At 42.6% G+C, this 25759-nt stretch overlaps 5 protein-coding genes and 1 long non-coding RNA gene across 15 annotated transcripts in view; 3 read left to right on the top strand and 3 right to left on the bottom strand.

Moving 5' to 3' along the window:
* Positions 1-154: 154 nt before the first annotated feature.
* abhd4 (abhydrolase domain containing 4, N-acyl phospholipase B) lies at positions 155-3788 on the bottom strand. Its single transcript, XM_088395725.1, has 8 exons — positions 3587-3788; positions 2781-2866; positions 2378-2482; positions 1827-2115; positions 1471-1658; positions 1279-1390; positions 972-1158; positions 155-788 (listed from the first exon to the last, which is right to left on the bottom strand). Exons 1-8 carry the CDS (start codon positions 3637-3639, stop codon positions 699-701), a joined length of 1110 nt encoding a protein of 369 aa, XP_088251851.1. The 5' UTR covers positions 3640-3788; the 3' UTR covers positions 155-698.
* Positions 3789-4101: 313 nt separating this feature from the next.
* Positions 4102-5321, top strand: dad1 (defender against cell death 1). The gene is made up of 3 exons (XM_088395730.1): positions 4102-4428; positions 4653-4821; positions 5131-5321. The coding sequence occupies exons 1-2, from the start codon at positions 4218-4220 to the stop codon at positions 4781-4783; spliced, it is 342 nt and encodes a 113-aa protein (XP_088251856.1). The 5' UTR covers positions 4102-4217; the 3' UTR covers positions 4784-4821; positions 5131-5321.
* Positions 5322-5412: 91 nt separating this feature from the next.
* On the bottom strand, positions 5413-7041 carry LOC148387657 (uncharacterized). The gene is made up of 3 exons (XR_015862495.1): positions 6670-7041; positions 6120-6403; positions 5413-5968 (listed from the first exon to the last, which is right to left on the bottom strand). It is a non-coding gene; the product is annotated as an uncharacterized LOC148387657 (long non-coding RNA).
* Positions 7042-7902: 861 nt separating this feature from the next.
* Positions 7903-17485, top strand: trnau1apb (tRNA selenocysteine 1 associated protein 1b). Of its 2 annotated transcripts, none has more exons than XM_088395727.1 (9): positions 7903-8083; positions 8411-8508; positions 9046-9145; positions 9888-9940; positions 10111-10239; positions 10828-10944; positions 11551-11866; positions 12269-12308; positions 16232-17485. In XM_088395727.1, the coding sequence occupies exons 1-9, from the start codon at positions 8048-8050 to the stop codon at positions 16366-16368; spliced, it is 1026 nt and encodes a 341-aa protein (XP_088251853.1). In that variant the 5' UTR covers positions 7903-8047; the 3' UTR covers positions 16369-17485. The 2 variants fall into 2 exon arrangements, with proteins under 2 accessions (XP_088251853.1, XP_088251852.1); XM_088395726.1 differs by having other exon boundaries at positions 7904-8083; positions 12266-12308.
* Positions 17486-17868: 383 nt separating this feature from the next.
* Positions 17869-19884, bottom strand: fitm1l (fat storage inducing transmembrane protein 1, like). Of its 2 annotated transcripts, none has more exons than XM_088395729.1 (3): positions 19828-19884; positions 18947-19141; positions 17869-18770 (listed from the first exon to the last, which is right to left on the bottom strand). In XM_088395729.1, the coding sequence occupies exons 2-3, from the start codon at positions 19123-19125 to the stop codon at positions 18143-18145; spliced, it is 807 nt and encodes a 268-aa protein (XP_088251855.1). In that variant the 5' UTR covers positions 19126-19141; positions 19828-19884; the 3' UTR covers positions 17869-18142. The 2 variants fall into 2 exon arrangements, with proteins under 2 accessions (XP_088251855.1, XP_088251854.1); XM_088395728.1 differs by lacking the exon at positions 19828-19884 and adding an exon at positions 19268-19805.
* A 1498-nt stretch (positions 19885-21382) lies between these two features.
* The window catches only part of LOC148387660 (uncharacterized), a 6071-nt gene continuing 1694 nt past the window's right edge, over positions 21383-25759 (top strand). For 2 of the 8 annotated variants that reach the window (XR_015862775.1, XM_088397168.1), the window contains exons 1-7: positions 21389-21624; positions 21736-21793; positions 21858-22714; positions 22815-23989; positions 24055-25248; positions 25323-25426; positions 25546-25615. Coding sequence is in view for 2 of the 8 variants with exons in the window: in XM_088397168.1 (XP_088253294.1) it covers positions 25110-25248; positions 25323-25426; positions 25546-25615 (313 nt within the window). In the remaining 6 variants the exon portion in view is untranslated. Of the gene's footprint in view, positions 21625-21735; positions 21794-21857; positions 22715-22814; positions 23990-24054; positions 25249-25322; positions 25427-25545; positions 25616-25759 lie in introns of all 8 variants that reach the window. The other 6 variants (XR_015862776.1, XR_015862777.1, XR_015862779.1 and 3 more) reach the window with 6 other exon arrangements.

The following is a 25759-nucleotide window of genomic DNA, read 5'->3' on the forward strand; positions in this document are numbered from 1 at the left end:
TAGTGGTAGAAGTTGAAATTGCCCAAATTCTCAAGTGGGTCACTGAAAACACGTTCTGGTATCAAATCAGTCATTAATAATTTGAAATTTGTCATAGCTGGTGTGGGTTGAATAATTTAGACGGCAATACATGACACAAAAGCATACAAGCAAGTGAATTTTGCACAAATTTACTAGATTATTCACAAAAATAAAGTTCTTAGTCTATATTATGATTGTGGATTATGCATAAACCCTTGTTGTTTTTTCATGAATATTCTTCGCACATACAGTACCTCAAAGCACTAAAACCATTTATTGTTTACAAAGTAGAAAATACAGTCATGAGTGAAATCAAACAAGCGATCAAAAGAAAAGAAAAAATATATATATATATATGCTTTTTACATGGTCGAAATGCTAAACATAGCTGTAATAAACCACCCAAGTTAAATGCTGCTTAAATCTAGCAAATGAAAAACATGTAATTGGTTGCTTATTCATTCACACTGAGAACCAAAATATGTTTAGATTTCAATAGTGAAGATGGATAAAAAGACATTACTATAGAAACAGACTTTTTATATTATGATGAAATCAAGGACAGGACAAAACAACATTCCTACTCATATAAGATACAGAAACCCTCTGAACTTGGCTTTATATATACAGCATACAGTACACAGTACACATACAATATTAGTACACACAAGCTCTATTCAGTTAACAGAGTTGCATATATTTTCGACCACTTTGTTGAACTTCTCCGGTTGGTCGGCATAAACGTGGTGAGAGGCATCATTTATCAGCTATGGGGTATAACAAATTTCAATATTATAAATAGATTGATGGACGATCAGAAACAAATATTATCATTATAAGCAACATAAGTTTCCCAAATAAATAGTGTTACATAAACTAGAGTCAAGCAATTCTAATTTAAACCAGGGCAGCCAATATACAGTTGATAATTTGATAACTGCTGCACTTACCAGCACTTTGGTGTGAGCAGGACTCCTAACCTGGACCACTTTGTCCCCAGAGGAACTATCAACCCACGATTGGGCGCCATAAAGCATGGTAAGCGGCATGGAGCTGGGTAACAGATGGACTCGCTGCAGCATAGGTCTCTTTGCCCAACCCAAAGACTCAGCCATGGCCCGGAAACCCACCTCGCCACTGAGAACAGAAAAGTGAAAAAAATTAAGAAATAGTCTTTTGGAAATAATGAGGGGTGTGCATGAGGACCAGAAATTGAATATTAGGTCTCATACTGTACGTAACAGCGTGTCGACATACCTCGGCGGCTGTGCGTTACAGTGGTAGATATACTGTGTCATGGTGTCATCATCAAACAGATCTTCAAATTTTCTTTTGAAATCAGGACGAAATCGGTTCACCAATCCTGGACCTGAATAAACAACACTCTGTGAGGTAAGAGGATGGGTTACATGCCACAAAGAATTTGAATACATAGGGATTATGTCTCACCCCATGGACCTGCTGCTCTGATGACAGCCAGAGGATTGAAGAGGGAAACTACGGAAATAATCGCTTTCACCCAGTTAGGTGGGGATGGTCTTTTGACCAATTCTGTGGACTGACTTTGGTTCTCCTGTCTCTGGATCTGCGGTCTCTCAGGGAAACCCCATGGATCAACCAGGATAAGATGAGACACTCTGGAAGAGTACACAATACTTAACAATAATGCAAGACTTATTGCTAGTGCATTTGTAAGGTTATTTGAAAAGTCCAGCTCAGAGGGCTCCAGGCAGAGTTATTAAGAAAAAAAGGAAATCCCTCCCAATCTATATGACCCACCCCAATACTAAAACTTTTATAATTACCTTGAAGGGTATTGGATGGCATAGGATGTAGCCAGGTACCCGCCCAAGCTGTGGCCCAACAGAATCATGTTCTCCACACCGACAGATTGTCTCCACTGCTCTATGGAGTTGACAAATTGCTCCTCAGCTTTGGAAGCATCAGAAGGGAAAGACGGCCTGGAGCTCCTGCCAAAGCCAAGGAGGTCGAAGGCATAAACAGGCCGTGACCGGCACAGTGCATCCAGGTTTCGAATCCATAGGCCTACGCCGCCTCCAAAGCCATGGACCATCACCAGCGGCATTTTGGAATCTAAGACATGTGCAGGTGCATATTAATCATCACAATTTTCAATCATTTTAAAAATTGTTACTTTGCTATAAATAAACCAATTATCTTTCAACATTAATTTAATTTCCCGAGGATATGTCTAAAAGTGATATACAATATACAGTAACAGGTGGAGAAGACGTCAACCAGAACAACTTGCAGTGTTTGGGAGAAGATACATAAAGAATGCTGCCTGTTGCACTCTGACAAACAATGGGAAAAAATGGATAGGCAGAGGTACTACCTTGCTCTACAGGCTTTGGAACCACTTTGTTGGTAAGTGTCAGAGTCCATATTCGATCTTGAGTTGGGAGGGTCACAAACCTGGCCCATAGATTATTTTGAATACCTGCAACCAGAAGAAAAAAAAATCTATGAAGGGTGTCAAGGAAGCTGTGCGATACACTTGCCTCGGTTAATCATCACCACAGTCTACTGCAATTTAATACTACATGAGATGTACCAACAACAATCTGCTTTCACAATGGCATGGAACTCAGCAGACTAGCTTCTCTCCAACAACGGTAATACATTTTCTATATTTCTCTCTCCGTCTCTCTGCAGGTTTAATGAGATGCTCAAACTTTTATACTGTATGAGAAGAAACAAAATATTGGTATGATGTGTCAGGAGGTGTGTGACCATACAACTAAGAATCTTGCTCTCTGTAGCCTTCAATAGAGACATGGATGTTGGACGCCACGAAGGCCACCAGCTCCAAATAGAACTCGACCTGATAAATAAAAACAAAGCAAACACAAATAAATAAAGCATTACAGTATACAGTATGTTTTGCTTCAATACTTGGGCAGGTCCAAACATTACACTGCAAATCACAGTAGTGCAAAGGCCCCTGCCGTCAGGAAAAAACAGTTTAACTAGTAAGTACCTCTTGGTGCAAATGATTATCAGTGGACATGATATGCATGCTGTTCAGTACATTTTTCCTTTTCCTAGTATTATATATATATGTCCCATCTTATGTTTACACTGTCTGGGAGCTCAAATATTGCGAAACAATATCATATTTCTTCTTTCATTATCAGTACATGTATACCTCCCATGGCCTCCAACCTGAGCACAGCTATCTGCTCTATAAGCTTATCTTGGTGTGAGGTCTTTCAAAGGTTGTGGTTAGTACAGATATGCATTTTATTTATTGAAGAAATAAGGTATTTAAATGCCCTCACCCCCGAAAGGTTTTTGCTTAATTCTGCTTAGAGAACATTCTGAAAAACAGTATAATGCTAATGATTACAAACTGCATGAAATAAATTTTAAAACACTGTCAAATTAGGGCCAATACTAAATGATTAACCAGTTTCCCATATTTTAATCAACCCTGAGAATTGACATCTTTAGTCTCTCTCTCCCACACACAAACATACGCACGCATCTTTCCTCCGGTCAGTCTGTGACGTAATCAAACTAGTACAGCAGTGACATTTCTTACTCTGTCTCGCAATCGTTTTGCAATGCTGCCGGTGCCGTAGGAGTAGGATCCATTCATAGATGTATCCTGGTGACTGCATACAATATGAAGTTTGAAGAAGATTGTAGTTATTTGTGTATGCGTCTTTCTGTCACTGTCCCGTCATGAGCTACCTATTACAATGTTTGGTAACTTGTGCATTCCTGGGTCAGCTGACCCAAGACAAAGATTGACAAATATAAAGATCCCTCACGCGACGGTCACTTTTAAACTCATGGAGGCGTTTCTCACCACAAACTTTCCTCTCGTAATGCCGCAATCTACAACAGATTAACAACTCATTCAAGGTGTGTGTAATTGTTATTTTGAATGTTAAATATCATTTTTTCAGAAGAGGGTTGTTAAAATACAGTTTTGTTAAAATGTGTCAGAGTGAGACATCAGTATTCCGTTGTGACGCTATCTTTGTGGCGCGACCCAGCAAATGCATCCTGCCGTTGATAGTTGTCCTTTGGTTCCTACTAAATGTTTTGACCGGATTATATTTACTGTTGCACTATGACCATTTCCGTGTTTTACGGACACGTAGCGTAATTGTATCATTTGCACTGCTATTGACGAGCGCACTTGACCAAATAATTGAAACGCAACAATGTCGGCTTCAGTTTTATCAGTTATTTCTCGGTTTCTTGAAGAATATACCTCGACGACGCCCAATAAGTTGAAAGTGGTGGATGCATATTTGTTGTACATCATGCTAACGGGAGTGCTGCAGTTTCTTTACTGTCTGCTCGTTGGAACATTCCCCTTCAACAGTTTTCTTTCTGGCTTCATCTCATGCGTTGGCTCTTTCATTCTCGCAGGTAAACTTTCATTAAATAGTTTATCCAGCATTGAATGGCATTTTTTTTTTAAATCAAACTTAACCCAGTTTACCGATAGTCGCCATTTTTACGGCAATGAAAAGCTAGGTCCGCCCCTTGGTTTTTGGTACCTTGCATATTATGCAGAAATAACGTTCTTAATCTATTTGCAGAGAATATGCAACACAACTCATTAATTCTGTGTATGTCTTATGTCTCTCAAGTGTGTCTTCGTATCCAGATCAACCCTCACAACAAGGGAGACTTCTTGTCCATCTCACCAGAGAGAGCCTTTGCTGACTTTCTGTTCGCCCACACTGTTCTGCATCTCGTTGTCATGAACTTCATTGGCTGAACATTTTTCTATGACTGCCAGTATCACCTTGGTGGAAGGTGTGTGTTTGACATTTTACAGAATTTACAAGGAGCATCATAATAATGTTTGCGACTATATCACGTGTAGGACGATTTTAGAAACTGACGAGATTACGGCCAAATATTCTGTCACTATAAAAATACATGTTATAGCACGTGTGGTACAAGTCACCTTGTATCTTTCTCATGGGCGAAACATCATTCGGATCATGTTCTGATATTGAGTAATTGCATATTAATAACTCAGTACTAGGTCTTGGCTTTCTCTGGAACCTCTTGACTAATCATATATCCTGTGTTGCTAACTAGACTTTGCTTTGCTCATAGATGCATACGAGAAGAAGATGGAAAAGAATATTCTCGACATGTCCACATCTGCTTTTGTACATCTTCATGTGAAAATTGCATCGATGAATGTCACAATTTCTTACAGATGATGGTTGAATTCTTTTTTTTACGTTTGAATTTGTTATCATTACCTTGCCCTGAGGCATAGAAATAAAATTTAAACAAAATTACAGCTTTGAAATGGTGGTGTCTTTACACTCTTGTTCAGTGTACACGTATTCATTCTTCTGATCTGGAGTTTATTTAAAGCAGCTCGGGAGAAGCAATATACACTAACCTTTACATTAATTTAATCTGAAATACCATTCAACATTTCACTTTATTTCCACATTGATCACCAATTACACAGTCAAACAGAACACCGAAGGTGAAAATACCACACATATTAAAAGCTGAATACAAAAGTTAAGACGATGAAAACATTTCTATGCACTTTATGGTTTGTTTTAATTTAGTATGTGATTATTGTCCATTATATAACAGGAAAATTTGCTTTTTGAAATAGACACAATCATTGACATGGTCTCATATTAAATTGATATTTTTAAAAGTAAAAATTAGTATTTGGACATAAGTGTAAAGTGCAATTTTTAACTGCATAATTAGCAACAAAGTTAAATGATCTGTTGTGCAGCCAACGACACTGTGTACTGTTATTGCATGGAAAAAAAGTGGCAAAATATTTCTTAGGATGCTCCACTCATCAAGTATTTCCTGAAGATCGTCCTAATGGCGGCATTCAGATAGAAACTGCGGGTGTATTACATAGTGACCGGCTTGGTAGGGCTTCACCACATGGAAACAGCTGGCGCACCCACTGTTGATAAACCAATAAAAAAAATAGTGATTAATAGCTTGATCAATTTTAGTTTGGATGCACAAACTAAGTTTGTTTGTTGTTTTTGTGTGTCGAATGTCATATCTGGATCACCATCAAAACCCTAGTTTGAGATAATAAAAATAATTACCTTGATATTTTCTTCAGCTGGACACAGTTGGCAGCGGAATATGATACTTTCGGCTGCCGGGCAATAGAGGGCAGCTCTTGAACTGCAGATGGGTTTATGGCTTGCATGTGCTGTGTTTTGCTTGAGCCCATAATCTTGTCAGGGCTGACAGGACAAGTTCTTACTGGGCTATAGAATGACAGTCGTGTTACAGGGGGGAATGGTTGACAGCCAGCCGCCACAGGGGGTAAAGGTGTAAGTGACTGTTTGTTCTGCTTTTTAAAAATCCGGGGGAAAAGAAAGTCCTGCCAAGGCAACAGCATAAATAAAGGAGCAATAAATACCCAATTATACAGAGACTAGAATTTTAGCCCATTGCAAAAACTCATTGAACTATATGGAAATTCAATATTTCTACCTTAGAAGCAATAATTACTTCACTGTGTGTAAAAGTTATTTTTCAATTGATAGTTTCTAATAAATATATCAAAGATATACACATCATTATACTTTCATTACTGTATTTGTTAGCTTCATTGGGTTTAAACATTTCTACTGCTCAGCCTCTTACCGGTTGAGGGTGTGGGTTGTTTCTTCTGTGGGCAGAAGTTGGTTGAAGTTGGATTCGTTCCACTTTCCCAGGAGAGGCAAACTGCTCCTTATATGTTGTCATATAGAGCTGGAGGGCCATCCTCATTTGCAAATGTATTTTAATCCCCACTGCTTCTCTCATTGACGTAAACGTCACCAATAACCCTCGCTACCAATCCAACCTGAGAGCTCCTCCCTTTCTCTCACACTCACCCCTTCCTTGATTTTTTTTTTTTTTTTTTTTAAAGGAGCTGTTGGAATAATTTAAGTGAAGCCTTGGCGTGCCAGACCTGTAGGCCTCATCTTTACGAGTTTATGACTTTCCTTTGAACTAGGTTCTTCCTCTTTCCTCGTTCCAGCGTATGATTTAATGTCTGATTTAGACCTGACAGGAGCTTTGTATGTCAAATTTAATTCTAAACAGTGACATCTAAACAAACAAAAAATATACATACACATTCAAGTTAGTCTAATTAAGAAATCGAATTGGTTGGAAATAGTTTCAGAGCATATTTGCTGAACAACCACAGCTCTTTGTGTCACCTGAGCACCTCATCCAAGCCCCCTGCTGTGACAAACATGGCTTGGTTTCCTAACATGATCTACTTTCCTCAGCAGTAGGTGTGTAGCCCGTCAATCTTATTACAGTTTTTATTGATTGCTTTGACTTGTTTGAAGAGATATAGCAATCAGTCTTCACACCCGTGTTATTCTTGGCAAGCATGGATTCTTCACTGTAAAATACTTTTTTTTCCTCCTAATTTCTCACACAGTAATGGATTTTTTTTTTTTAATTTCCATGTATTCTCTGTGTAGATATTTTATTTGTCAACCACAGTCCCAAAAAAGAATGTAATCAATAAAATATCTGTAAAAAATGAATTAAAATATCAGCTATATTAAAGCATATCTGATTCTGGATGCTTTTTTTTTTTTTTGCAAGAGGTGCTCATACACTTGAGTCAAAGTTTGATTTTTTTGAAGGCAAAATTTGCTTTTGTTCCATATTTCTTATATTTTGGCATAGGTATTTTGCAAACAGAATGTGTCATTTTGACCTCTGTGGCATGTGTTTAGCCCTCTGCGTTAAGTGTTTTGAAAATGTCAATTTTGAGTTGACGGCTGCGTCAAAACAATCATTAAAAACAGTAGTTGGTGCTATTCTGCTCCAATACTACGGGTGGCAGTATTTATATAGAAGTCGATTAGAAGAAAATAAGGCGAAGAAGAAGAAGACGACGAAGAAGAGATAGAACGAGATCGAAAACACTGAAGGAGCCTTCAGCAGAAAATAAACATTCGTTCGAGTTCTAAATCAAGCTTTTGGACGTCAACTTCTCCCCACTTCATTTAACAAGATGTTTAACAGACAAACGAGTCTCTGGATGGGTGATGTATGCTTGAAGTCTTTTCAGTTTGTAGCATTAGCCTAGTTTTAAATTTAGCGAGTTCCGAACATGACACTGGCTAACATTACAGTCTTGTTAAATTGCAATTGCTTTTTCTGTGTATCAGACCAATTACTTAAATTAAATTAATCACAATAAACACTTAATCACTTCAACTCGATGCGTAGCTCGAACCATTTGCTACGCCAATTCAAAATGTCCATATGTTTTGTTATGTTAACTAAAATTGTTGTTTGCATGACGTAAGGATTTCTTACTGCAGTTGATGTAGCATACATTTGTTGCATTTTTTTTTATCACCCATTTCTATAGTTGGACCCGTACATGGATGAGAGCTTCGTCAAACAGGCCTTCACTGCAATGGGGGAATCACCGCTTGGAGTAAAAATAATCACTCACAAGTTAACCGGGTAGGCTATATTCAAAGATTCCTGTTACAGTATTTCTTATGGCAGTGGTTCTTAACCACATATTTAACCTACCAAAATACTCACCAAGTATTACCATCATGATCAACGTTAAAATCAATACAAGTGTCTATCAAAACAAAAGTAAAGCTATATTCCTAAAAATATATATATATATTTAATAGCACCCTGTAAGGTAATATGCACGATTTGCATTGTAAGATTTTTGTTTTATATCACTATGATTCTGTGAAAATGTGTTAGAGAGTTACATAAGAAAATATCTGATAAAATACATCCAAACAAATATTTATGCACATATTCTTAATTTAAAAGTGAAATGAGCTGCACTTAAGCTGTGACTCTGTCACATCCCACCAGAGGGCCCCAAACACATAACAGTACATACATCAGTGGCCTGTGGCTTTGCTGTAGCAGGTTTCTCCCTAGAGCTTTGCTGAAATCTAGTCTAGAGGTCCATATTGTCTCAACATATGACATTTTTCCACTTTTCTCTAACGTTTGTTTTGTGTTGTTTAGTGGTTCTGCGGGCTACTGCTTTGTGGAGATGGCAGACGAAGCAAGTGTCGACCGCTGTGTTCAAAGACTAAATGGAAAACTGGTTCCTGGCTCAAACCCGGTATGCCCTCATTGCAAGTTGTTTACATTTCTTTTCTTTAATAATTGCTGAATGTCATCATTTCTCCATTGTATGTGTGAATACTACTGACTTTCCTCTTTTCCGCAGTGGTAATCTGTATATTATTAGGATTACTGTACTCCATTGTCAAATCTGATTTGTGGATTAATTTGCAGATTAATTGATTATTAAAATAATTGTTAGTTGTCGCCCTAGTCGAAAAGTCCCTGTAGTGTGGATTTGCTTTGTAAAAAGATTTGATTTCAGTTTGGACCCTGTAGTACAGTAGGGGTATTTTTCCTTTTCTGCTGGCAAATATAACACATGTATGCATTTTTCTGTGTTGACATATGTTCACAATGTAGTGAGTATATTTGATTGAACCATGAATCACATGGTATATGAAAAAACTTAGTGTCTCGTGGTGCATGAAAGTACTGCTACCACATTACTGTTGGCCCTGTGAGCTGGGCCATGCTTCTGAGTTCCGCTGTCCACTGCCCTCGACCTGCTGCTAAGAGGCTGCTTGTACATGAATGAACTTTGTTTGAAGCTGGTGAATAGAGTCTCTGGTAGCAACTAACAGAGGAATGGGCTAAAGGCTGGTCTAGGTGGAGGAGGTATGTAAACACAAATAACCATAATAACATCTCTCTTTATTCCCAGCAATATCAGTGCTATACTACAGGATTTTTGAGCGATTCTGGTTTGCTTAGTGTGTGTTCTCTTTTCCCATTTGCAGCCTCGGAAGTTTAAGCTAAACTTTGCCACCTATGGGAAACGACAGGAGGCAGGGTAAGAAATCTGACTCATTTTGTGCAACATGTCTTGAAAATAGGTAGAGATTAGTTCAAATGTGTTGTCAGCATTTACAAAGTAAAAAAAAAAAACCACCTAAAATCTATTTTACAATAGATGTCAATACATAAGAATGCATGATCTGTCTTTTCTTCTACTTCCCCAAGGCCTGAGTTCTCAGTGTTTGTTGGAGATTTATCCTCTGAGGTGGATGATGACCAGCTCCACCATGTCTTTAAGGACTTTCCCTCCTGCAAGGGAGCCAAAGTCGTCACAGACCAATATGGCTACTCCAAGTATGTCAACTCGCAGTAGGACCCAACTGCAACTCCATTTCAATGAAATCTGTACTTGGATGTGGCCAGTGGTTCTCAAACGTTTTTACAAGTACCACCCAAAAATATTTTTGCACATATTTTGCAACTATCACCATGGTGTTGGATTGCTTTTAAAAATGATTTAGCATTCCACCCACCAGAAAGAACTGTTACGCTTACTCCACTTTGAGAATCACTGGTGTAGACTGATTTTATACAGTAGGTCAGTGTAATTGCAAAGCTTTCATAGTGATTTACAATATTTTTTTGTCTCTGTTTAGTAGCTTCTGGATAACAACACAAGGGACCTTGATGACATTTTCACTAGAAGCCTGAAGAAATGTTTTCTTGTCGTATGCTAAAACTATTGTTTTCCCCATATAGGCTAAGCAAGAGCAACTCACAATTGAAGTGATGCTACTTCATGTTAAAAGTAAAACCACAAGTTTCAGTTCTACTATAATAATACCCATCTATATACTGTTCTCAATATTAGCTGCTTTTCAATTAAGAAGTATCAAATGTCCAGGGGCATTGAGAGGACTTCTGACTGTTGTTTGCTTGCAGAGGTTATGGCTTTGTCAAGTTTGGCGATGAAAATGAACAGAAGAAGGCAATCGAGGAATGCCAGGGCATTGTGCTCGCGGGGAAGGCACTCCGACTCAGCCTTGCGGTGGCAAAGAGGTAAGCTAATCATCATTTGACATATAAATGCTCATGTAGTCCAATTCATCAAAGTACTCCACTGTGCGTAAACACTATTATATCGAAACGCATGGCCTTTAACCTTTAGAAAGGGGAATTAACTAGTCTTGTTTTTTTGAAGTTGTGGCATTTAATCCTTTTCTTTACACGCTCTTCTCTCCATACATGCTGGACAACATTTACTTATGTAAATGGAGATGCACAGCAGACAGACGGAGGTCACATTAACGCTCACACACAAAAAAAAAAATCACATCAGAAACTTTCAGTGTGTCAGTAGCCATGTTTTTGGAACACAAAAAACAACAACACACAAGCATGAAGAGAATATGCAAGTTTCACACAGAAAGGCCAGAGCCAAGATTCTAACCATGAACCGCAGAGCTGTGAGGCAGACATGCTAACCACTAAGCTCACTGTGCTGTCCTCATTTTGAATAGGCCTATATATTGAGAATGTGGATTAAAACAATTTCATAAATAGTCATATGGCAAAATGCATGCAGTGTCAATCTTTTATTTAGTACACCAATGATTTAGAATTCTTTCTTTAAAATTAACATTCTTTTTTCTGTTTGTTCTGCAGTCAGAAGACAACCACCTGGGTGGGCTCAAGTCAAAATTATCAGACTAACTACAGCCAGCCACCAACCAATTACTTTGGCAACACCAATGGCGGCGGTCAAAGCTACTACTCTCAATGGGGCAGCTACGATCAGTACAACAACTACAACAATGGCAGCTACAACTCTGGCTATAATAATACGGCGTACAATAGCGGCTACAACAGTGGCTACACCTACAACTATGGCCCCTACGGATACCCACCACCCAGCCACATGGTACCACCACCTCCCACGGGTTTGCCGCCCCCATCTTCTGATGTGACAGGAGATGTCCAGGTATGTGAGGTTTCGTGATCCTGCTGCTTAAATGACTCTTTGACACCATCAAAGTATTTGCATAGTTTTCGGTTACAGAAATATGGTCTCTGCAGTGGTTCTCCAATTTTTGACACAAAGTATCACCTCATAAACTACTTGGCTCTTCCCAGTATCATCATTACGACCAACATTAAACTTTAGTAGGAAAGTATAATGGGTCAAATTAAATATACAGCACACGCAAGTCAATTTTTTTAAACGATAATATAGTCTATGCACCCCCAGTAGACGGAAACATGGCAGTCTGAGTAATATTGTATTTGTGGAATAGAGCCGCTAAAATCACATTCTTTGACTTACCAATAATGCTGTTCATGACTTTACAAAATCATATTCTGTATGTTCATTGATCCTCAGCAGACTCAAGAAGAGACCGGAGATGGTGAGGATAATACAGAAGGTAACCCAGACACTTTCATCTCTCACTTTGTGCAATGTATCAGTTGGCCCTTTGAGATGAACCCCTGAGGCATGTAACAAGTCAGGACACATCAACTATTGATGCAAAGTGGACAAATTGGGATTTATTGCAAACATTTTACACATTCAACACCCCCTTGACATACTTTGCTTAGGTTTTATATTCATTCACACTTGACACTCTTACACCTGCACTATATGATATAAAAGGAAGGGTTTGCAGACGTGGGTTAGGGTTAGGGTTGCTCTCACTTTTGCTGTGCTTAGGGTTAGGCTTGCTCGCTTTTGCTGTGCTTAGGGTTAGGCTTGCTCTTGCTGTGCTTAGGGTTAGGGTTTGTGTTAGGCTTGCTCTCGCTTTTGCTGTGCTTAGGGTTAGGCTTGCTCTTTCTGTGCTTAGGGTTAGGGTTTGTGTTAGGCTTGCTCTCGCTTTTGCTGTGCTTAGGCTTAGGGTTAGGCTTGCTCTTGCTGTGCTTAGGGTTAGGGTTTGTGTTAGGCTTGCTCTCGCTTTTGCTGTGCTGAGGCTTAGGGTTAAGCCTAACCCTAAGCCTCAGCACAGCAAAAGCAAGCCTAAGCCTAACACAAACCCTAACCCTAACCCTAAGCACAGCAAGAGCAAGCCTAACCCTAAGCCTCAGCACAGCAAAAGCAAGCCTAAGCCTAACACAAACCCTAACCCTAACCCTAAGCACAGCAAGAGCAGGCCTAACCCTAAGCCTCAGCACAGCAAAAGCAAGCCTAAGCCTAACACAAACCCTAACCCTAAGCACAGCAAGAGCAAGCCTAACCCTAAGCCTCAGCACAGCAAAAGCAAGCCTAAGCCTAACACAAACCCTAACCCTAACCCTAAGCACAGCAAGAGCAAGCCTAACCCTAAGCCTCAGCACAGCAAAAGCAAGCCTAAGCCTAACACAAACCCTAACCCTAACCCTAAGCACAGCAAGAGCAAGCCTAACCCTAAGCCTCAGCACAGCAAAAGCAAGCCTAAGCCTAAGACAAACCCTAACCCTAACCCTAATCACAGCAAGAGCAAGCCTAACCCTAAGCCTCAGCACAGCAAAAGCAAGCCTAAGCCTAACACAAACCCTAACCCTAAGCACAGCAAGAGCAAGCCTAACCCTAAGCCTCAGCACAGCAAAAGCAAGCCTAAGCCTAGCACAAACCCTAACCCTAACCCTAAGCACAGCAAGAGCAAGCCTAACCCTAAGCCTCAGCACAGCAAAAGCAAGCCTAAGCCTAACACAAACCCTAACCCTAACCCTAACCACAGCAAGAGCAAGCCTAACCCTAAGCCTCAGCACAGCAAAAGCAAGCCTAAGCCTAAGACAAACCCTAACCCTAAGCACAGCAAGAGCAAGCCTAACCCTAAGCCTCAGCACAGCAAAAGCAAGCCTAAGCCTAAGACAAACCCTAACCCTAACCCTAAGCACAGCAAGAGCAAGCCTAACCCTAAGCCTCAGCACAGCAAAAGCAAGCCTAAGCCTAACACAAACCCTAACCCTAACCCTAAGCACAGCAAGAGCAAGCCTAACCCTAAGCCTCAGCACAGCAAAAGCAAGCCTAAGCCTAAGACAAACCCTAACCCTAACCCTAAGCACAGCAAGAGCAAGCCTAACCCTAAGCCTCAGCACAGCAAAAGCAAGCCTAAGCCTAAGACAAACCCTAACCCTAACCCTAAGCACAGCAAGAGCAAGCCTAACCCTAATCCTCAGCACAGCAAAAGCAAGCCTAAGCCTAACACAAACCCTAACTGTGCTGAGGCTTAGGGTTAGGCTTGCTCTTGCTGTGCTTAGGGTTAGGGTTAGGGTTAGGGTTTGTGTTAGGCTCAGGCTTGCTTTTGCTGTGCTGAGGCTTAGGGTTAGGCTTGCTCTTGCTGTGGTTAGGGTTAGGGTTAGGGTTTGTGTTAGGCTCAGGCTTGCTTTTGCTGTGCTGAGGCTTAGGGTTAGGCTTGCTCTTGCTGTGGTTAGGGTTAGGGTTAGGGTTTGTGTTAGGCTCAGGCTTGCTTTTGCTGTGCTGAGGCTTAGGGTTAGGCTTGCTCTTGCTGTGGTTAGGGTTAGGGTTTGTGTTAGGCTCAGGCTTGCTTTTGCTGTGCTGAGGCTTAGGGTTAGGCTTGCTCTTGCTGTGGTTAGGGTTAGGGTTAGGGTTTGTGTTAGGCTCAGGCTTGCTTTTGCTGTGCTGAGGCTTAGGGTTAGGCTTGCTCTTGCTGTGATTAGGGTTAGGGTTAGGGTTAGGGTTTGTGTTAGGCTCAGGCCTGCTTTTGCTGTGCTGAGGCTTAGGGTTAGGCTTGCTCTTGCTGTGGTTAGGGTTAGGGTTAGGGTTAGGGTTTGTGTTAGGCTCAGGCTTGCTTTTGCTGTGCTGAGGCTTAGGGTTAGGCTTGGGTTAGGGTTAGGCTTGCTCTTGCTGTGGTTAGGGTTAGGGTTAGGGTTTGTGTTAGGCTCAGGCTTGCTTTTGCTGTGCTGAGGCTTAGGGTTAGGCTTGCTCTTGCTGTGGTTAGGGTTAGGGTTAGGGTTTGTGTTAGGCTCAGGCTTGCTTTTGCTGTGCTGAGGCTTAGGGTTAGGCTTGCTCTTGCTGTGATTAGGGTTAGGGTTAGGGTTAGGGTTTGTGTTAGGCTCAGGCCTGCTTTTGCTGTGCTGAGGCTTAGGGTTAGGCTTGCTCTTGCTGTGCTTAGGGTTAGGGTTAGGGTTAGGGTTTGTGTTAGGCTCAGGCTTGCTTTTGCTGTGCTGAGGCTTAGGGTTAGGCTTGCTCTTGCTGTGGTTAGGGTTAGGGTTAGGGTTTGTGTTAGGCTCAGGCTTGCTTTTGCTGTGCTGAGGCTTAGGGTTAGGCTTGCTCTTGCTGTGCTTAGGGTTAGGGTTTGTCTTAGGCTTAGGCTTGCTTTTGCTGTGCTGAGGCTTAGGGTTAGGCTTGCTTTTGCTGTGGTTAGGGTTAGGGTTAGGGTTTGTGTTAGGCTTAGGCTTGCTTTTGCTGTGCTGAGGCTTAGGGTTAGGCTTGCTCTTGCTGTGGTTAGGGTTAGGGTTAGGGTTTGTGTTAGGCTTAGGCTTGCTTTTGCTGTGCTGAGGCTTAGGGTTAAGCTTGCTCTTGCTGTGCTTAGGGTTAGGGTTAGGGTTTGTGTTAGGCTTAGGCTTGCTTTTGCTGTGCTGAGGCTTAGGGTTAGGCTTGCTCTTGCTGTGCTTAGGGTTAGGGTTAGGGTTTGTGTTAGGCTTAGGCTTGCTTTTGCTGTGCTGAGGCTTAGGGTTAGGCTTGCTCTTGCTGTGCTTAGGGTTAGGGTTAGGGTTTGTCTTAGGCTTAGGCTTGCGTTTGCTGTGCTGAAGCTTAGGGTTAGGCTTGCTCTTGCTGTGCTTAGGGTTAGGGTTAGGGTTTGTGTTAGGCTTAGGCTTGCTTTTGCTGTGCTGAGGCTTAGGGTTAGGCTTGCTCTTGCTGTGGTTAGGGTTAGGGTTTGTGTTAGGCTTAGGCTTGCTTTTGCTGTGCTGAGGCTTAGGGTTAGGCTTGCTCTTGCTGTGGTTAGGGTTAGGGTTAGGGTTTGTGTTAGGCTTAGGCTTGCTTTTGCTGTGCTGAGGCTTAGGGTTAGGCTTGCTCTTGCTGTGCTTAGGGTTAGGGTTTGTGTTAGGCTTAGGCTTGCTTTTGCTGTGCTGAGGTTTAGGGTTAGGCTTGCTCTTGCTGTGCTTAGGGTTAGGGTTTGTGTTAGGCTTAGGCTTGCTTTTGCTGTGCTGAGGCTTAGGGTTAGGCTCGCCCTTGCTGTGCTTAGGGTTAGTGTTAGGCTTGCTCTCGCTTTTGCTGTGCTTAGGGTTAGGCTTGCTCTTGCTGTGCTTAGGGTTAGGGTTAGGCCTAGGGTTAGGGTTTGGTATTCACAGAAAGTGCCTCTAGTAACATTTCACTCTGCTATGGTGCTTATTATTTGGTGTTTTACAGTGCCATTCCAAAAATGTGACGTTGACCAGTGGAACGCAGATTTTATGCAACGCAGTGAGGAGTTCTTTGATGCCTTGATGGATAGTCACTGGGAGCCACTGGACTCCTTTGAATCTGCTATACCCTTACTTGTTTGAAAGTCAATTAGTCCTTGTTTCCCCTTTGTTAGTGTTTTCATCTGTCAACTCCATGGACACAGCTCCAAAGTGTCACCATCAACAGTACGAGTCTACTTTGATTTTATTGTTTACCATGTTGGTAAGATTCAGAGTCTCGCTATAAGGAGTGACGTTACCCCTCACGCCACAGTGTGCGTGGGTAGTTTGGGATCCCTGTCTGATCTTCACATTTGTTGTAGCAGTGCTCCTCAAATACCGAAGTACAACAAAAGTTGCATTGATTTATGTCGATGGTCATTGTAGAAATTGCGTAATGATCCCATTGAGCCTTAGATAGTCACTCCTGGATGGTACATAATTCATGTATACATAGGATTATTCTTTCAGGCTTTCATGAAGGAACTTTTAGATAATGGTTAAATCTAGGGCAGGGGTCACCAACCTTTCTTAAACCGAGAGCGACTTCCTGGGTACTGATTAAGGCAAAGGGCTACCAGTTTAACACACACTTCTGAAATAGCCAATTTGCTCAATTTGGCTTTCACTGCGTTATTATTGTCATTTCCAGTTCACATGTAAGTGTGATTTTAACAAGAATAGCAAAAATACAGTCAAACCTTGGTTTTTGACCACAATCCGTTCCGGAAGGTGGTTCGAGAAGCGAATCGGTCGAATTCCGAATCTATTTTTCCCCATTACAGATAATGGAAAATGTATTTTTTTTTATCCGTTTCAAGACAACGACAACCAAAGCAAAAAAATCTCGAATTTTTTGTTCGAATTCCAATTTGTTCGAGAACCAGAACGTTCGAAAACCGAGGTTTGACTGTAAAATAAATAGATGCGGCTCAATGACAAGTGCCGCTATTTTAGAACAGTCTTGCGGGCGACTCATGCGGTCCTCACAGGCGAGCTGGTGCCCGCGGGCACCGTGTTGGTGACCCCTGATCTAGGGGATGTTTTATGAAAGCTGGAGCGATTTTTAAACCAAACATGTTTGTTGTGTGAATGCAACATTCCTGTTTCTAATAATGGATGTCACAGCAGCATCTCTAAATGTTGATTGGAATGAGAATTTTGTACATAGGTATATCTTTTCTGAAACTGTTTGAGCAATAAAACACTTTCAAAAGGGTCTCAAGGCCTGGTCATTTTGGATGGAGATGGTAAAATGGATTGCAAGGTAATCAATGTAAAATTAGACCCAAATATATTATTACCCTCACCAAATTAGCACTTAAACTCGGTTGCGTGTGAATGAGATGTGTGAAAAGATGATGAGCCAATATTAGCTATTATTTTTTCATTTTTACAAAAGCTAAGAGTTAAACTAGCGTCACAAACACTGGTTTGGGATCAGTAATTTTTTTTTGTGAACATTTAAATACATCTTGGATCTGAGGCACACCACATTTTTTTTTGTCTCAAATTGTATTTTGATATGCTCTACAAAATGCTCGGTCGTAACAAGTCAGGACACATCAACTATTGATGCAAAGTGGACAAACTGGGATTTATTTCAAACATTTAACACATTCAACAACCCCTTGACATACTTTGCTTAGGTTTTATATTCATTCACACTTGACACTCTTACACCTGCACGATATGATATAAAAGGAAGGGTTTGCAGACGTGGGACGACAGCAAAAAAAAAATTGATGGACAGACGAACTGGGTTTTTGTCCATCTGTGTAACAATCACCAATCAAGTGAAGTGCCGATAGACCTCCGAGACATGATGACCTTTCACCCAGGCTTACACTTGTGCAATTACTCAGATTGTTCCTCTTCAGTCTTGGTTTTTCAGAAGTCCAAGTCCAGGTCTCCCAGGGCAGTACCAGCAGGGAACCTGACGGTACCACCCTTGATACAATCCCCTCCAACTCAAGCAACCGAGGGCCCCTCCTAATAGCTGAGTGGGGAACTGGGGGAAGTAGGCGAGGAGACAGAGGAGCAGGAAGAGCCAAAGGCTGAGCAGGAGAACACAGAACAGGAAGAGGATCCTAAGTGGGGCATCAGAAAATCCCCCTCGGTTCAGGTAAGGTCCAAACACTGCTGTTTCTTCAGCAAGCAGCAGGCAGCAGAGACACAGGAGGAAAACATCCTCTGAAACTTCATATCCTCTCCATAGCATTCCAGCTTTGAGGCATTCTGTCTTGCTTTCACCTTCTCGCAACACCAAGAGAGACTGACTGTCATTCTCCGGGCTACCCGGTAGGGTCTCATAGCAGCTTCCTGTAGCATTTTCAAGAACGCCGAGAAGTTTGCAGAAGACGAACCACAGTCCACCGGCCACTCCAAGTCGAGACAGATGACGCAGTGACAGTGAGAGAGAACGACGGGAGGAGAAGGACAGAAGGAAGACAAAAGAGCCGACGAAGATGCACGTCCATCCCCAGCCAGATCGCAAAAACATCCTGGAAAAATGCAATCAATCACTCAGCAACCAAGATTGAAATAGTCTCTAATTCCTCTAACAAGATTAAGAGTGAAAATAATACAAATGATAATACAAATTGGTGTTAATACAGTAAAGTCACAGCATCCTTCTCACCCTAAGCATCACGCCAAAGAAGACAGGAAGCAGCCTCACCTGTAAAGGAAGTGGCTTCTCTTGGCGAAGATGCTGTGCTGGGACACCCAGAAACTCAGCACTGGGCCAAACATCACCGTGGCAGACAACACAAGATGGAAGTGTCGACGGAACAAATTGTTTCCCAGCAAGTGGGCGACCAGGTCCGTCAGGAACACCAGAACTGTGTTCAGGATCATCTCTACTTACAAATAACTAAGACAGAAGGAATTGCCTGTTATGGTCTTGGATCAAATTCTTCACAGTCCTGTTCAGCATGCACCAAGTCACGCGAGATTTGAATCCAAGCTATTCACTTGATGTAAGAAACAAAATACTTGCATAAAAATAGTTGAGATACAATCCTAATTGGCTGAAGACCGAGCCCAGATCGTGCAGATTCGAAGCTGCCGTGCAGTCGGTTGCCACTGTGCAGGAAGTTGAACGAGCCACCTGTTTGTGGCTCCAAATATGTGCATGAAGTTAAATCCAGACGGGAAATTCTCAAGTGCCGGTGAGAAGGTCCGACTCGCAGCAGTATCGAGTGTCTGAGAACAGTTTGAACTGCAGCAGTAACATGAACTGCTGTCTGTTGACTTCATACAATAATTTCCAGTGAGTCAGTTGCTGCGTAACGGCTGTCGCAGATACTGCAAAGAACTCAAACTTCACAGTTTATAGTCAAAGATTCCCTACAATAATATGAATATAATAATTCAGAAGAGGGGATGTCATAGTGTTTGAAAATCACAGAAAGGTCAAAACCTGATTGTAGGGTATATCTCATCTGACGTACAAGCATAAGAAAGCACACATGAAGTTATGAATTAAACATGTCATACAAATGTTGTATTATTAAAATCAACTGTGTGTGCATGTATGCGTGTAATAATAGCACTAACCTTTGCACCGACAACCACGCTGAAGCTCGACAGCTGCGACAGTCCATCTGCTTCTCCTTGTGGGTGGGTGGGCAAAGTGAGACGAATATTATAACATATTTTAAGACCTTTTTTTTTTTTTTTTTGCTCAACTGTATGATTTACAATTTTATAAGGACTTTGGTGGATATTGATGAGTGGTCAACATCACACCTTGTTTTTGCATGAGTGAGCTCTTTTTGGAGGAGTCCAGCTTTCTCCCACAGTCCCAAAATGAATGTTTATTGAAGTCTCCAATGTTAGACCTGTAATTGACAGTTGAGTGTACAAAAACCCAGCATGGATGGATGAAGATAAATTTAACTGGCACAAAGAGTACAATTAAAAACATGTTCTCTTTGTATTTACATAATCTTAAATTGGGAATATAAATATATATATATATATATATATATATATTTGAAACATTTGTTTCAATGAAGGTCAAAAGGTCAAAATTGAAACAGAGGTTAATCTTCTATATTTGGGTTCACATTTTTATATCTTCTCCAGAGGAGGAGTGCTACACCATGCAGTCATGGCTCATTGCACGCCCCCCGTGCACCCGTGTGTGTATATAACAAGATGTCAGCTGTTGTTTTGCACTGCCCATGACTGTCTCTTCATGGTTTGGCTCAACTACTCGAGGAATTACTTCATATCTGCCCCGCTGCTATCAGGTGTAAATGCCATTGATAAGTGAATTCTCTCCAGTATACACATTGAGTGTCTGTACTGTGTCTATGTTGCAGAAGCGTGGTCAGGAATGATATCAAAGGTTTATAAATATCAGTCACATGTGCTGCACTGTGTGTGCAAATGCTGAAAAAATAAACAGCTGTTTTGTTTGGAGTGCGTCCTCAATGTCAAGGTCAGAGAAGACGTGTGCATAGAGGAACAATTTCTCTTGCTGTGCTTAGGGTTAGGCTTGCTCTTGCTGTGCTTAGGGTTTGTGTTAGGCTTGCTCTCGCTTTTGCTGTTCTTAGGGTTAGGCTTGCTTATGCAACCAAATCACCTCAGTTGTTCATCACTTCCTCTGATATTTTTAAATTTACCGTAATTTTCGCACTGTAGGTCGCACTGGAGTATAAGTGAGCAGGAGGGGGGGGGGCCCCATTTCAACCCCTTTCACTGAGTGCCAAGCAGGGAAGAAATGGGTACCATTGTTATAGTCACTGGTATGACTCGGCAGGGGTTTGAACCCACAACCTCCCAGTCTCAGGGCGGACACTCTCCTCTTAGGCCACTGAGCTGGTAAACACTTGTGTCGTAGTATAACACTTATAGTCGTTTTTAAATAACGTGTGGACCTATATACGCCTAAATATTGTTATCCAATATATCTACTGCAATTTCACATTAGATTGCTGGTTTGAAATTTGCTTTTGATATTATTATTTTTAATAAACATTTATGTTAAAACGTGTCTGGCGTCTTATTCCTTGTTTTTATATTCGCCAATTAAAACATAAAAATCAGACATTTTATATGACAATATGTGTAGGTACACTACACGAGGTTAAAAAAAAAACATGTTCGGTGTTGAAAGTTTCAACGGATAGTCCGAAGCAAGCCTTTCCACAGTAGTCACCATGACAGGCGACCACCTGGTGGCGTCAGTGTGCCGAGCGCCGTTGGACGATCAGGAGAAGAAGATTTGAATCGACGGATGTGACGTCAGGGCTTTAGGTCAATTGAAGACAGGTGTGCTCGCTCAAGGGGAGTTATCATATGCAGGTGCCACCGGGCGTGGGCCGGCGGCGGCGGACGGTTTCTCAGGTAAGCGAGCATGCCAGCAAATGTTTGTCGTCTCCTGCCGTTTCTCACGACGGCACGCTTTGTTGCTTTTTCTCACAAGCCTTTTTTTTCAATTTATTTTGTTTGTCGCAGGATTGTCGTACTCTCGTGACTCGGCAACGTCACGTCCACCGCGACGGTGGGCCTGGAGGTAAATTGTAGCCCGTGAGCAAATGTTTGCAGTTTCTTACGATGCCATTTATTATTTCTTGCAGGATTTTCGCTGTCTAGGGAGTGCTTAAGGTTTCGGCACGGCACGACACGGCACGCCACAATCCACTTTGCGTCGCGTCGTTGCGCGTTTTGGTGGTATTTTAAATGTCTTTCGGGGTTGTTGTTTTTTTCATGCTGGCCAGCATTTTTTTCATTCGTCTGTCTGTAGACGGTTCGTAAATGACGCCGCCGATAAGCGCGTGTTTGTCTGACTATAGGAAATGTTAGTTTGACTCTAGTCAACTTAACCATTTTTTTAATTATTTTATATGATGCGTGTGCCATTTCCGTGTCATGCAAACTGGTGAATGCAACGTATATGTTACGTCATGTCCAAATCGGACCAAATCCATTCAAAGATGGCGCCCGCCCGCTCTCGTTCCGTTACGGAACAAACATTTGCCCGGTTTATTTTCTCCCGTCTTGGACGCCGCCAACCTGGATCATCTGTCCAATGTGAGGGGAGTTGATGAATGATGATATTAAAATATGAATTATAATCCTGAATAATTATCATAATTTACTACAATGTGATGATTATATATTTTTTTCAAATGTAAAACTCCACTTAGAATGTATCAAATTCAAAGATGAACTATAATTTTGATCAATTATCATAACTTACTACAATATATTTTTTTTTCAAATGTAAAACTCCTAGTATGTATAATTGTTGGTAAAAAATCATGCCATTGGCACTCGACTCAATGTCTATTTTTGTTGCAATCATTTGCTTGTCTTTTGTAGCACTAAAAACTGCCGCCCAGCCAGCATCCTTCTATACAAAGCAAGCAGGAGGCTCTTGAAGGAGCCCTTTCAGTGATGTTGAGGACACTGAGGAAGAGTAGTCCTAAATCAGGTGAAAACCTGTTTTTGTCAAGTTTCAACTTCCCAACACACAATGGTTGTCGAGTTTTAGCTTCCCAGCACACAATTAATGGCTGTCTGTGTTTTTGTAGGCTGCAAGAGGAGCCGAATGGGACAATTCCATATGAAAAGGCACAATGGCCTATCCAAAGGAGCGATGGCCTATCCAAAGGAGCAATGGCCTATCCAAAGGAGCCATGGCCTATCCAAAGGAGCCATGGCCTATCCAAAGGAGCCATGGCCTATCCAAAGGAGCCACGGCCTATCCAAAGGAGCCACGGCCTATCCAAAGGAGCCACGACCTATCCAAAGGAGCCACGGCCTATCCAAAGGAGCCACGGCCTATCCAAAGGAGCCACGGCCTATCCAAAGGAGCCACGGCCTATCCAAAGGAGTCACGGCCTATCCAAAGGAGCAAAGGAGCAATGGCCATATGCAAAGGAGCAATGGCCATATGCAAAGGAGCAATGGGCATATGCAAAGGAGCAATGGCCATATCAAGTCAAGAATCAAGCATCGCGCTGCAAAAGTCGACGTGTGCGGATCTTGTGCCCAGGAGGGGGCAGTGTGGTTGCCTTTGGTTATGGGTGCACGACGGAAAGGTTGCAGGTGTGGACAGTGTTTAGGGCTCTGATGGTTGGTCTTGCTTTCGAGGTGCGCTGTGGTTGTGGCTGGTCTGGATCCAGCGTTGTCTTGTGATTGGTTGCCATTGACGGCCCACTTGGGGGAGGACTTTTCAAACTGAACTTTGACGTGGAGCTGAATGTCCAATTTTGCCATACGACTTGTACCATTGTGTATCTTTTTCTAACCTGCCACTGTCGTAGTTGCTGCCTTCTTTGTTCTTTCCCCTTGGTGTAGGGTGGCGTCGGAGCGAGCCGATCCCGAATGTCCAATTGTGCAATTTGACTTGTGACATTTTCCTTTTCTAACCTACCACTGTTGCACTTCCTCTAACCCTAACCTACCACTGTGGTACTTATGTTCTTTGTTCTCCCCTAGGTGTTGGAGCGAGACAGTCACATTGTCTTTTTCTAACCTAACACTGTCGTGCTTGATCGAAGCCTAACGTACCACTGTGCGTCCTTCGTTCTCTAGGTGTAGGGGGCGGTGTTGGGGCGAGCCGGTCCACGGTGAAGACTTAATGATGTGAGCAGCGCCCAACTCATTGCATGTTCTACCTTTTGCAGGCCGGACGCAAAAGGGGGGTGCATGGCCCGATTCGACCCGGTGGCCGTCACCAAGAGTACCTAACCGCTGTGATCAAGTAAGCAAGTGACCTACAACTTGGGGTGCTCTTTGCGTTTCTAACATTTGTTTCTGTTTGTGCAGATGGCGACCGGGACGCGACACGATCTGCTCAGAGGTGGACGGACCGCTGTGGCATCGCTCTGAAGTAGCAGAGTTCTGAGGGAGACCCGCTTCCCTGGAGGCGTCGACCTGCGCAGCTTCAGCATGTGAAATGGATTTTTTTCTTTTCTTTTTAGTTCACACCGGCGGTGTCCAAATGTCTGTTTGAGGGCTGCGTACTGAATCAAATTGAGAATTCTTTGACACAAATTCATTCAATCAATCACAAAATGTTGCCATTCATATTTTGTGCTACAAAGTAGTGTTGCGTTCATTCGTGTGGTGTGTTGATCAAGTTGGCCCGAGGCTACCATTTGGACACCAATGGTGACGTGTGTGTGTAGGGCTGCACCTGGATTGGAAAACCGTCATATGGTGGTATAGGTCGTTGACATGCACTTTAGGAAAACAGATTTTTTTTTTATTCATGTGGCAAATGAAACATGTTTTCTGGCCTCCTAACTATTTGTAATGAGTTTAGAAGATAACAAGTCATTGATGCAAGTTAAAGTTAACTGGTCTAAGTGATGTCATTGCGATCAAATAGTTCCTCTCCATCCTAGAATTTTGCACAACTTTGCTCAATGCTGTGGTCTGGCCCAATACTGCCATATCGTTGGTATTCCAAAATGTTGTGCAGCCCTCATTGAGTGCCAAACGCGCAGCGACGGCAAGCGCAAGCGACTGCAAGCGCAAGCGACCGCGCAGCGACGGCAAGCGCAAGCGACCGCGCAGCGACGGCAAGCGCAAGCGACCGCGCAGCGACGGCAAGCGCAAGCGACCGCGCAAGCGACGGCAAGCGCAAGCGACGGCAAGCGCAAGCGACGGCAAGCGCAAGCGACGGCAAGCGCAAGCGACCGCGCAAGCGACCGCGCAGCGACGGCAAGCGCAAGCGACCGCGCAAGCGACCGCGCAAGCGACCGCGCAGCGACGGCAAGCGCAAGCGACCGCGCAAGCGACCGCGCAAGCGACGGCAAGCGCAAGCGACGGCGCAGCGAGACTTTTGTGCTTGTCTTGCAAGGTGGAAGAGACGATGTATGAAACGAAGAGCCGGTGGACAGAGGCCACCAGACCCGCGATTGGTGAGTGGGGTGCAAAGGAAGGAATCACCCAAAGAAAGCAGTCGCCAAGTGTTGACGAGGAGCCTGATGCATGACTGGCCAAGGCTGGCCAGAGGTGGTGACATGGCAATCCAATATGCAACGCACTTGTTAGTTTTAATTTGATTTCCTTATTTGTCTGCCGTTCAGGGTTGCCGGGGCGGCGGATGGGACGAGCGCCAGCCTGCACCCGGAGGGACTGGGCTGCACCCACAAGACCAGGGAGAGGGCATGTCATGAGTACGTTGACAGATGTGAGCCGCATGCAACTGAGTGCCGTTTGTCTTTTTGCACTTGTGCGAGGCGGAAGACGAGTCCAGTTCTAGTGAAATTTTTTCCCCTTGCAAAAACCACCACAATGTCTGCCTTCCAGGATTGCTGGGGCACTGGATCTGACGGGTGCCTGCACAGAGAGGGACTGGACAGGACCGCGAGACCAGAGGGTAATAATAAAAAACTTTTTGTAGAGCACCTTTCATACAAGAAATGCAGCTCAAAGCACTTTACAACAAAGAAATTATAAGCATTGAATTCTTCATATAGGAACAGACATAAAAAGAAAACAAAAACATTCATGTGTACATATA

Source organism: Syngnathus floridae, chromosome 14 (assembly GCF_059516105.1).
Source record: "Syngnathus floridae isolate MCC-2025c chromosome 14, RoL_Sflo_1.0, whole genome shotgun sequence".
NCBI classification, from domain to species: Eukaryota; Metazoa; Chordata; class Actinopteri; order Syngnathiformes; family Syngnathidae; genus Syngnathus; species Syngnathus floridae.